Consider the following 12379-nt stretch of genomic DNA (forward strand, 5'->3'; position numbering starts at 1 on the left):
TTAACTAAATGCCAAAACAGTGAAAACCATCCACTTATTTACAATTCCATCAATATTCTGTCAGTTGTAACCTCTTGCCACTCCTGAAAATTCCATCATTACCATCATCCAACACCATTTTGTGCTCTAGAAGGTCACTTTGTAGTAACCTCAAGTATACGAACAAACCCTGCAGGAACATGCTTCAATTGTTGTCACTGGGGAGTAATGTCAATAACTTTTGTTAGCAATGATACATCACTTTTCACATTGGACACACTTCACATCAGAGAACCAATTCGTTTCCGCAGCAGAATCTCTCAGCAATTTGTAATGAAATAACTAAGAATATTTTCTCTGTCAATGAACAGTTCCACTCCTCCTCGAGTTTCTCACAATTCTGACTTAGCCAGTAAACCCATTTTCACTGAGAATTCCAATGCCATCTGAGTTGCCACCCTGCTATAAATACTATTGAATCATGTATGGGGAAGAGGTTGAACATAAATTTAACAAGATTGTTGACAAGAAAAAGTTAAAAATGAAACAAATCAATCTTCGAGTTACAAGGCTATGGTATAATAGTTGACTTTCACTGTTATAGCTTCGGAACTCCATTTCCTTAAGTCCTTCATCATGCCTGTAATTATTAATACCAAAAGCAAACATGAGTGACAACTGTTACTGGTGCAATTTATAATACTGTCCCTCAACTATTGCGCCTCTTATTCACTCCCACCTCTCACAAAGGCAATGATTTCGTGTATGTCAGTCTCAATTAACTGAGGAGATAAGCAACAACCTGAGCAATCTTGTGTGCCTTCGCTTGACCTACCAATGTAAGCACTTCAAGTGCGACAAGTATCAGCTTAGTTTGGTCACACTTGTTGTTTGGTGATGTTTCTGTTCAAAACAGAGTTTCTGGCTTTTGCTATTAACAAAGGTGGTAGGGATTTGTAGCATCAAATGTGCATCTTAGGACTGTAATGTTACACTTAGAATCTGATATACCTTACAGCATGTGTGCTTTTATTGAGCAGTAGGAAAAACTTGAAATAATATGGCGAAAGAAACCACCTTACCAAAGAAATGAAAAACATATATTAAATTAATTTATGAAAAATTTTACAATGGTCACTGAATTACATACAACACTGGAACAGTTGATGCGAAGTACACAAAACACAAGAATTATGAACTAAAGTCAGTTGCCAAGACAAGCAACATATCCAAGATTGTTTAATGGATTGAAAAAGAACATGTTGTTATGTGGTTGTTCTTTTTGAGAAACTGTCTTTATAACTTCTTGAGCCATAACACCACCTACAATTGCACACACAGGGCTCACTTGTGAGAACAGGCATCTGGAAAATAAACACAATACGTATGTGAGTCACAGTTGTACAATATTCAAATGGAGTTGCAAACTAAGATCAGGAGCAAATAAAATTGACATAGAAATACAGTTTTCATTCTTCTAACTTTACACAAAGCAGATAAATATTATTTACATGCAGTCGAAACAAGATGTGCAGTGGATGATTCAAATAAACATTTGACATTTATAAATCTTTGCCAATGGTAGGAAGCAAAAACTGAGAGAAACTACAGTAGGATTGACAGACACTTGAGTTCCAGACTCTGGACTTGTAGCATTGACACTTACGTGTGGGACACAAAAAAGACAACAGATATTACCTGAATAATTGAGAGCTTTGATGTTCCCTGAAAGCCATCAGTCTAGGGAACATCAGAGGCAGAAACAATGTATACAGGTGGTGTGTGCTTCAGTGTTGTCATGTACTTGGAGAGATAACTGCTATAGCATGTATTTTCTTTCTTCTCAGAAAGCATTGTGCTCATGCCTTCATAACTTCTCTTACTACTGGGAAAATAACTCCCACAATGCTGAGATCTCACTACTGAGGCAAAGTCAGTTATGGCACATATGTTCAGTAGAGACTCAGTATCAAGAATGGACATAAACTTATAATTGAGTTGTTCTATTAACCACCTAACCAATCCCTAGATGTAACAAACTTCAGAGAATCAATCAATTCACTAATACATATGTTCACCAATCATACAGCCATTAATAGAGGATACTTCAATCATCCAACAATCGAGTGTGTTAAGACAGTGGTGGGCATGAGAGAAATTCTTCCAAACATTAGTAAGTGCCTTCTCTGAAAACCACCTTGAAAAGATAGTTTGGAAGCCCACTCATGATGGAAATATATGGGATATAACAGCAACAAATAGATCTGACCCTCTTTGAGCATGCCCATATTGCAAATGGCAAAAATATACAGAATATAATAGAAACAAATAGATCTGACCCTCTATGAGGATGCCCATATTGCAAATGGCATCAATGACCATGGGGCAGTTGTAGCAACAATGATTACTAAAGCACAAAGGAAAAATAAATGAACTAGATTCAATTAGCTAGATTCAGAAGCAGTCATGTCCTCTCTCAAAGAGAGATTCAAGGCGAGAAGTTTTGGAAAGACCTTTGATGTGCAGCAACATACATGCTGCACATTTTCGTATTACGAAAGTATAAATTTGAATTGCACCAAACACAGTACGTTAGCTTCCAGAGCGTTGAAATTGAGATTGCGATGTCCTTTTGTAAGCCAGTTGTGTCTCATGCCACATGATCTCACCAGCCGATGGCAGCAGGTATTCAGAGCATAGGACACATGTTATAGTCAGGCAATAGGAAGATCACTCTCGTGTAACATGAACACACAAAGAGGAAAAGTTAATGGTTTACATTAATATACGTAGTATAGCTACAAGAAAAGCTAAGCTTTCACATATAATACTGGTCTCGAAGATTAATAAGCTACAAGAGAAGCTAAGCTTTCACATGTAATACTGATCTTTCTTTGCGTGTGTTGTACTTTATGATATATCACACAAATGTGCCACTAAATTTAAAATGATGACATAAATTTCTGGTCTCCTGGGCTCGAAATTCTTGTAAGTGGCTGGTCCTCAGTGTTCAGTTTTCAACGGTCTGTGATTCAAGAAATTCATCCCACTTTTTCACACGTAACATAATTCATCTTGCATAAAAAGAAATTTACTTTGAAAGTAAAGCTTCATAAACCACTGTTCGCAATACTATCCTGAGACTGTTAGAAATAGGTTCGATTTAGCATTTGGCAGAGTGTGCCAGAAAACAGGCATTACTGTGCACGTGCAGCTGCAGTGGTGTAGGAAGCACATGCATTATGCCATAAAAGAAACAGGACATCAGAGGATACTCCAAGAGCAGAAGAATTTCGTAAGCCATACTAAAATGCATAATTCGGCTTGAAGTGCACATTGGTTTTTTCAAGATTCACAATGAAGTAGGTCCCATCTGATATTAAGTTTTTCAGTGTGGTTTTCTGGGTGTAAATTTTCTTTGAGTAAAAATACTGTACTACCTCACATTTGGTTCTTTATTATGGCATAATTTCATACATGGCAGAAGATGAAAACATGCACTTGAAATTTAGCGAAAAGTTGGAACTAGCCAATACTGTGGAAAGAAACATTTCGTTTCAAATAAATCGATTGCCTCAGCGGAAAGATTAATAAAGCCAAATTTCTTTAGCAAACTGACAAAATAACTTCATTGTTCTGCAAGGCGATTAATGCTTGATTGTTAATAACTTGGAAATAAAATAAAATCAGAAAACTGAAACTAAAAATATATTTTTGCCCTCTGTAATTATGTGAATGAGTTTTAATTGACTTGATAGCTCCCAGCCACAGAAATCTGTTTTGTTTTCATTTAACGAGGGAACTGTAAACAAAGAGGAAACAGGAAAATCACATAACAAAAACACGGGTCCCCACTACAACTCTGACAACTCTGCACATGCGCGAATCTAGCAGCTAGGGTGTGCGTTTTTTTCTCGTTAGCATCCGGCTGCTTGCTGCTACTGCTGACACAGCTAACAGCCAAACTTCGAGTAGGGGGAAGCGGGAGAAGGTACTGCTCATATGCGAGTCAATTCGCATGCGCATGAGCCCGCTGGCAACTGGTCAAACTAACCTAATGTAAACAGTTGTGACGTCACACTCACAGAAAGCAGTTTACTGTTACGAAGTATTACATAGTCTTTGCCCTAAGACCTTTCACATATTTTTGCTGTTTGCAGACGCTTGTGTGTGCATGGTGTTTTGTTGCTGTAAATGGCGCATTTCCTTTGCCGCTAAAGTTTTATTTTTTCCTCTCGTTTATATTTTATTGCTGCAGTATCATTCTCCAGTAGCGGGTACAGTAATATTCTTTTCTAGAGCATCTATTCTTACCAGTCAAAATTACAAAAATTTAACTGAAAGCTAAAACAATGAAAAATTCCCGGGCCGTATACACCCTGAACACAAAGCTTAGGACTATAAACAGAAGATGCTGAATGATGTACATTTGGCTGTCAAGAAGGCAATGCGAGAACCCTCCAGTTACTAATGCAGCAGAATCTTATCGGAAGTTCACTCAAAAAACCCAAAGAAATTCTGATCATACGCTAAGGCTGTCAGTGGCTCCAAAGTTAGCATCTGTATACTCAAGGATGCTATAGGACCTGAAACTGAGGGTGGCAAAGCAAAAGCAGAAATACTTAACTCCATTTTCAAATGTTCTTGTACTAAGGAAGATAGAGAAGTACTGCCCAAGATTCTCATAGCACTGAAACATGAACTGGGGTTGAGAAACATCTAAAATCATTAAAATTTAACAAGACTCCAGGACCTGATGGAATCCCTGTCAGTTTCTATATAGATTTTGCAGCTGAGTAGCTTTCATTTTAACTGCAGATACTTTTGAACACAAATCTCTACCCAGTAATTGAAAGAAAACACAGGCCACAACATTCTACAAGAAGGGCAGCAGCAATGAGCCACAAAACTACGCCCAATCTCTGGGGTATGTCAAACAGAATTATTGCTTCCATGCCAACCAGCACACATCCTGAACAGTCTGGAGACCAAGCCCAAGTATAGCTCAGGCTACAATGCTGTGCCCCAATATATCTCAGGCCACAATTTTCTTCACATATGAGCCACCTACTGCTCAAAAACTGGACTCATTTCGTACAACACCACCACCACCACCACCAACAACAACAACAACAACATACTGACATCTCACTACCTGTCCCTTGACAGGTGCTGCCTTCTGTTGACAATTTCCAGAATTATTTTGAAAGAAACAGTAGCAAACATAACAGCTGCTATTGTGACTAGCTGTGCCATTTGTTCGCACTCACATAATTTCGTGTGTGTGCTTGCTAGATTTCACAATTTATTGTATTTCTGCTACAAATACACCAGGTTTGTTGCATGAGCAAGAATTCTGAAGCTCAAGAGGTAGACATTGCTCAGTAACTCAGCTCACACTTTCTTTTTGCAAGGAAAATTATAGTTTCTGTCATTATTATTTTAAAAATTATGATCTGTCAATAAACTAAATATGAAAAATAAATCTTGAAGTTTGGTCTTTTTTTAGTATTTGTTACCCTTGCAGGTATATCAATTACAAATGTGCCAATAACATTTTAAATAATGGCATAAATGACCAGAGTTTTAGACCCAACATTATTCTAAGTGGCCAATCTTCAAAGCATTAATCATTGATCATATGAACCCCCAAGTTGTGTTTTTATCACATGTCTTTCTGAAAGCCATGGATGAAGGTAATCAGGTGGACACAGTATTTCTTGACTTTCAGAAAGCATTTAGCTTGGTGCCACACCAAAGTTTATTCTCAAAAATTGGATCATATGGCATGTCTAGCAAAATTTGTGACCGGATTGAGGATATTAAGGTAGGCAGGATACAGCATGTTATCTTGGATGGAGGGTCGTCTACTGATGTAAAAGTATATTCAAGTGTCTTCCGGGAAGTGTGTTGGGGCCCTTATTGTTCACACTGTCTATTAAGGATACAGGGTACTTTTCTGGCTCAATATTATGTACAAATCAACACCTATTTCTTTCAGGCACTGTTTATAATGTATATGTTTTACAGATTTTTTGTTGATATCAGGTAATGCAGCACACTTTCTAAACATATTAGAAGTATTTTGAATATTTTTAAACCTGATTAGGATTATTAAAAAAATTACAAAGAAATTGATGCAATTTTTTTTCCAAAACGTTTCCTCAAATTATGGTACCATTTAATCCAATGTTATACATTTGAAAGAGACCAAATTTTTACCAGATATGCATGACATGATGGCTGAGGTATTAGACCTATTTAATTCCACCTATTATGTATATTTCAAGGATAAAAAATATCACCTTACATTTTAATTTTAATAATTTTTTTCCTAATAAAAATTTTATTTTTTCTATAATTTAGTTGATTCTACAATAAAGCTTAGGCCTACTACATAAGCATGGACAATTGCAAGTTACAGAAAAAAATTAGAGCAATGTGTTATAACCTTTAATCACCAAAATTGCGTGGATATTCAAACACACTCAATTATGAACAATAGCTGGTTACATGATAACAACTCAGTATCTCTCATTCGACTGCCGTGCCGTGACATGCGGCCGGCGCCGTTCGTAGCTAGGTGGTGATCCCGCGCTCAGCCGAGTTGCGGAGCACCTCTATCGCCGTTTGCGTGTACTGTCGTGGTGGCACTGTTACAACACTTTTCCCCCCCTTGAAGGAAAAAAAAAAAAACACTCACTTCCTTGGAGACATGGACAGTGCGGAGACATCCATGGCCTCTTGTGAGGCCCCGAGAAGATCCCGTGAGAAGATCCCGCGGAGAGACACAAGAGTATGGTCGAAAATGTCCAGGATGGAAGCTCGTGCGTGGAACGTGCCTCCTGGACGAGATGATGGGTGAAAACTCCGGAGCAGCATCCATAGGTGTCATGGACCTGGGGGTGTGCTCCAGCGACATGGGTCCCGGAGAAGGCGGCGTCGCGACTGGGGCTGGTTCCGGCGTACTCTGAAGAGGTAGCAACGTCGGCTGCATCAACACGTACGGTAGATCGGCAGCAGCGACAGGACTGGCTTCTCGGGCTGGTGGAGGCGAAGGAAGGGGCGGTGGAACCGGCATGGCCACCACTCGTGGGCGCATCTGGTCGTAATGGCGAACAACCATGCCGTCGTCCGTACGTATTTCACAAAGCCGGCGGCCGCGAACAGCCTTGACCACCCCTGGAATCCATTTAGGGCGAGATCCATACCCTCGTGCCCACACGTCGGCGCCCACCGAGTATTTTCCCACACTAGGGGACACAGCACAAGGCCTGACAGGGTGAAGCAGGTGCAGTAGAGTGCGCGGTTGGCGGCCATGCAAGAGTTCAGCAGGGCTGCGATCACCCAGAGGCATGAAGCGATAAGAACTCAGAAATTGCAGCAGAGCGTCATCTGTGGAAAAATCACTAAGGAATTTTTTCATCTGGCTTTTGAAAGTGCGGACAAGGCGCTCGACCTCCCCATTCGATTGCGGATGGAAGGCCTGCGAAGAGAACTGAGGGCCATTGTCCGCGACGATCGTGGATGGAAGACCTTCTAGCGCAAAGATTTTGGACAAAGCCAGCGTCATCGCCGCAGTGGTGAGCGATGGACATCGAACAACAAACGGAAACTTCGAGAAGGCATCAATCAACAGTAGCCAATAAGTACCGAGGAAGGGGCCGGCAAAGTCAGCGTGCACCCGTTCCCATGGCTGCGCCGGATCAGGCCATGGAGAGGGCATAGTACGAGGTGCAGCCAGTTGTTGAGCACACTAACCACACGCAGCAACCATGTGGGCGATGTCCGAATCAATACCGGGCCAATAAACGTGTCCGCGGACCAGGGACTTAGTCCGAGAAATACCCCAATGGCCTTCATGCAACAGTTTGAGAACATCTTTGCGAAGAGAGGCTGGCACCACGACCCGTGGAGATGCGCAATCCGTGACCAGAACAACAACACCATCACAAACAGACAGACGAAGGTGCAAGGCATGGTAGTTGTGAAGGGGATCCGATGCCCGGCCCTTGGTTCTGTCCGGCCAACTTCGTTGAACAAAACCGATGACCTGACGCAGGACCGGGTCCCGACCAGTAGCCGACGCAACCTGCGAACCTGTAAGTGGAAAACCCTCGACCGCACGACGTTCTTCCTCATCAATGTGGAAACCGGGTCGGGGCCCATCGGCAATCGCGACAATGCGTCAGCATTGGCGTGCTGGGCGACAGTGAATCTCATAGTGAAAACAAGACAAGTATAAGGCCCAACGTTGCAGGCGGTGAGCTGCCTTATCCGGCAGCGACGCCGATGGGCTGAACAGAGAGACCAGCGGCTTGTGGTCGGTGATGAGGTGAAACTTAGAACCATACAAAAAAACGCTGAACTTTTTTTAGAGCATAAATGATAGCGAGCGCCTCTTTTAGATTTGAGAGTAACGCTGCTGCGCATCGTTGAGGGTCTTGGAAGCATAGGCGATCGGTCGTTCCGACCCATCCTCATACCGATGGGCGAGAACAACCCCTAGGCCATACTGTGACGCGTCAGTCGCCAGAACCAAGTGCTGACCCGGGCGGAATGTGGCAAGACAAGGCGCCGACTGCAAATGAGCCTTCAGGCGGACAAAAGCCTGCTCACACTCGTCGGACCAACAGAAAGGAACGTTTTTGCGTAACAGTTGATGCAGAGGATGAGCTACCGCCGCTGCGGATGCAGTGAATTTGTGATAATAAGCAATCTTGCCTAGAAACGCCTGGAGTTCTTTGATCGTAGACGGTCGGGGTAGAGCATTAATGGCCGCAACGTGCTGACATAGAGGACGTATACCCTCACGGGACAAGTGGAAACCAAGATAAACAATGGAGGGTTGGAAGAACTGTGACTTGTCCAGATTGCACCTCAACCCAGCCGAATGCAAAACCCGAAACAGTGAACGCAAATTGCGAAGGTGCTCCTCAGTGGAGGCCTTCGTGACAACAATGTCATCCAGATAGTTTATGCAGCCAGGAACGGAAGCCGTGAGCTGTTCCAAAAACCGCTGAAAAATGGCCGGCATGCTAGCGACGCCAAATGGTAACCGCTGGTACTGATACAACCCACAAGGAGTGTTGATGACGAGAAATTCCTTGGAAGAAGCATCCAACGGCAACTGATGGTACGCCTCCGATAAGTCAAGTTTGGAAAAGAACTGGGCCCCAGCGAGCTTGGTAAATAACTCCTCAGGACGGGGAAGAGGATAAGTGTCAATGAGGCTCTGAGCATTGACAGTGGCTTTAAAATCACCACACAATCGCAGACTCCCGTTTGGTTTAGAAACCACCATGAGTGGCGATGCCAATTCGCTGGAGGTAACAGGAAGGAGAATCCCTGAAGCTGTTAACCTGTCTATCTCAGCCTTGAACCTGTCTATCTCAGCCTTGACAGGTGCACGCATCGCCACCGGAATAGGGCGTGCCTGGAAAAACTTAGGGCGAGCTGTAGGTTTAAGAGTAATGTGGACTTCAAAATCCTTGGCATGACCCAGACCAGCAGAGAACACGGACGAAAATTCAGAACACAATCCATCCAGCTGTTGATACAAAATATCCTCAGATATGAGGTGCACATCATCATCAATGGAGAACCCGAACAACTGGAAAGCATCATAACCGAACAGGTTTTCAGTGCCCGCATGATTCACCACATAAAACGTGAGGGGCCTAACAACAGACTTGTAGGCAGTGGAAGCATCAAACTGGCCAATGATAGGAATTTGCTGTTTATTATAAGTTCTCAGATTTCACGTAACTGGAGACAAGGGAGGGGAGCCCAATTCCAAATACGTGCGAGAATTAATGAGAGTTACTGCAGAGCCAGTGTCCACTTGCATGCGAATGTCTTTATCCACAACACGAACAGTAACAAACAACTTATTTGTTTGAGAAAGCACACAGTTAACATCCATGTCCGATGCCTCGTCCTCGTCGACAGGAACTTTAGGGGACTGACACACAGAAGCAATGTGGCCTTTTTTCCTACATGAATTACACGTGGCCCAATGTTTTGGACACGCGGCCCGGTCATGCTGTACAAAACAACGTGGACAAGAAGGAAGTGCGGAACGAACCTGCTTCTGTGGTTGCTGTTTTCGCTGCGAGCATTGCGGCCCAATGCGACGTTGTTTATGCGAGTGAACCGCCGCCACATCTTCGTTCTCCTGTGAAACAGGCAAATTGTCCGTGTCGAAAGTTGACTGTACAGCGCCTACATCACACCATGCGTCTATTCGCGCGCCAGCAGCGTGAGACATTTCAAAGGATTGAGCGATGCTTAGAACTTCCGACAACGACGGGTTTGGCAGTTGTAGGGCACGTTGCCGAACTTCTTTATCAGGAGCAAGCCGTAGAATAGCATCCCTAACCATTGAATCAGCATAAGACTCATGATGAGTGTCCGTGACAAACTGACATTTCCTACTCAGACTGTGTAGTTCCGCCGCCCAAGCCCAGTAAGATTGATGGGGCTGTTTACGACACCTGTAGAACACCACACGGGTGGCAACGATGTGGGTGTTTTTGTGGTAATAGTTAGACAATAAGTCACACATTTCTTGGAAGGACAGGGAGGCAGGTTCCCACAGAGGGGGTAACTGAGATAGCAGCTGATAGATCCGTGGGGAAATCCAAGATAGAAATAACGACTTACACATAGGAGCGTCGACAACGCCGAAAGCCAAGAAGAGTTGCCGCAAACGCTTCTCATAATCCTCCCAGTCTTCAGCGGCCTCGTCGTAAGGAGGGAATGGAGGCGGAGAAGAGGAAGACAGACGATGAGTAAGCGACGTCGACAACGCCTGAATAGCAGCCGTCAGCTGTGTTTGTTGTTCAATGAGCGCTTGCATAAGCTGTTCCATGTCTGCCCCGTCACGAACACACAAATCCACAAAGCAGTGAAAATATCCCATCCTCATCGCCAAAAAGTGTTATAACCTTTAATCACCAATAATTGCGTGGATATTCAAACACACTCACTTATGAACAATAGCTGGTTACATGATAACAACTCAGTATCTCTCATTCGAGTGCCGTGCCGTGACATGCGGCCGGCGCCGTTCGTAGCTAGTTGGCGCTCCCGCGCTCAGCCGAGTTGCGGAGCGCCTCTATCGCTGTTTGCGCGTACTGTCGTGGCGGCACTGTTAAATGTCGTGGCACTGTCACAACACAATGCTTTATAAACTTTAGGAAATGTTTGTACCTGAATTCTGAAAAATACAACTTGTGGGAAATTGTGAATGAAGATATGAGTCCAATTAAACTCAGAATATTCCTGAAGCATAGTCTTCATCCTGCAGCATTTCTTCATCTTCCTTTTGGCACACCTTCTAGCACTTCTTGCCTCTTTGGTAAATCGAATAGCGAATATTTCAGCTTCATGCACCCATTGTCTGTCACATGCAAGCAATTGATCTTCCATATTAGAGTCACATTTTAAGCCTAAATTTCTCAGGACTTCCAACTTTCCTATCTTTCCATCACTGAAGCATATCACTGCATCTAGTACACCAACTTTTAATGTATTCAGTCCTACAAAAACATTCTTGGGTAATCTTTCCCATATGCAGTGGTCAAAACTTTCATTCGTATTCCGAGTGCCCGCATGAAGACATTTACTAAGCAAAATAGGGCCACTCGGATCTCTAAAAGCTTGTTTTATTTCATTCATAACAGATTCAGAAAGAGAGTGCTTGTGATGGTATATTTGACCACTTTCTTTTGCTTTTTGGTAACAACGCCAAGAATCTGCTCCTTTAGGGCAAAGTCCATGACCAGGGTGGTCATCTGTGGACAATTATGAAAGTAGGTGGCCCATACAGCTTTCCTCATTGCTGTAACATCTTTCAGAGGTGCAGGTCATCTAATGGCCAGTCCAAAATAACAATGGAGGAGGTCTATTTCAATTTCTGCCAATCTGCCTTGGTCAGACAGAGATTTTTCCATCTGACAGTGATTTTCCTTTCATTTCTCTTTGTACCTTCCTCAATCTAGCACCAATCCTCTTTTGCACATGTCCACAGCACTCCAGTTTTGTTACCAAGGTATCACCATAAAAATAGAACTCATTAATTTTACTGAAAGCATTAGAGTCTTCATCGCCTAGGTACTTTGTCTATCGAACTTTATAAATGGGCACCAACCTCTGAAATATTTATAGAGCTCCATCACACTACATACCTCCACAGTAACCATCATAATTCTTAGAACACTGTTGTTTAATATGTCCTGCAGTGTTATCATGGCAGGTGTGGCAGTACTTAGATAAGCACTCAATATCAACAACTTTTCCATTCTCCAGAGAAGTAGCACTTGCAACACCATTCAAGGAATGATGTCCTCAATGCTGCCATGTTTCATAGATGCTTTAGGCACAACCGTCAAGGCAC

At 42.9% G+C, this 12379-nt stretch overlaps 1 protein-coding gene across 2 annotated transcripts in view; it reads right to left on the reverse strand.

Moving 5' to 3' along the window:
• Positions 1–1087: 1087 nt before the first annotated feature.
• LOC124619516 (SUMO-activating enzyme subunit 1) overlaps positions 1088–12379 on the reverse strand; it is a 57664-nt gene continuing 46372 nt past the window's right edge. Inside the window, exon 6 of one of the 2 annotated variants that reach the window (XM_047145961.1) lies at positions 1088–1343. In XM_047145961.1, the coding sequence (XP_047001917.1) occupies positions 1184–1343 (160 nt within the window). In that variant the 3' untranslated portion in view covers positions 1088–1183. The remainder of the gene's footprint in view (positions 1344–12379) is intronic. The other variant, XM_047145962.1, reaches the window with a different exon arrangement.

The sequence above is a fragment of the Schistocerca americana genome, chromosome 6 (genome assembly GCF_021461395.2).
Source record: "Schistocerca americana isolate TAMUIC-IGC-003095 chromosome 6, iqSchAmer2.1, whole genome shotgun sequence".
In the NCBI taxonomy this organism is placed as follows: domain Eukaryota; kingdom Metazoa; phylum Arthropoda; class Insecta; order Orthoptera; family Acrididae; genus Schistocerca; species Schistocerca americana.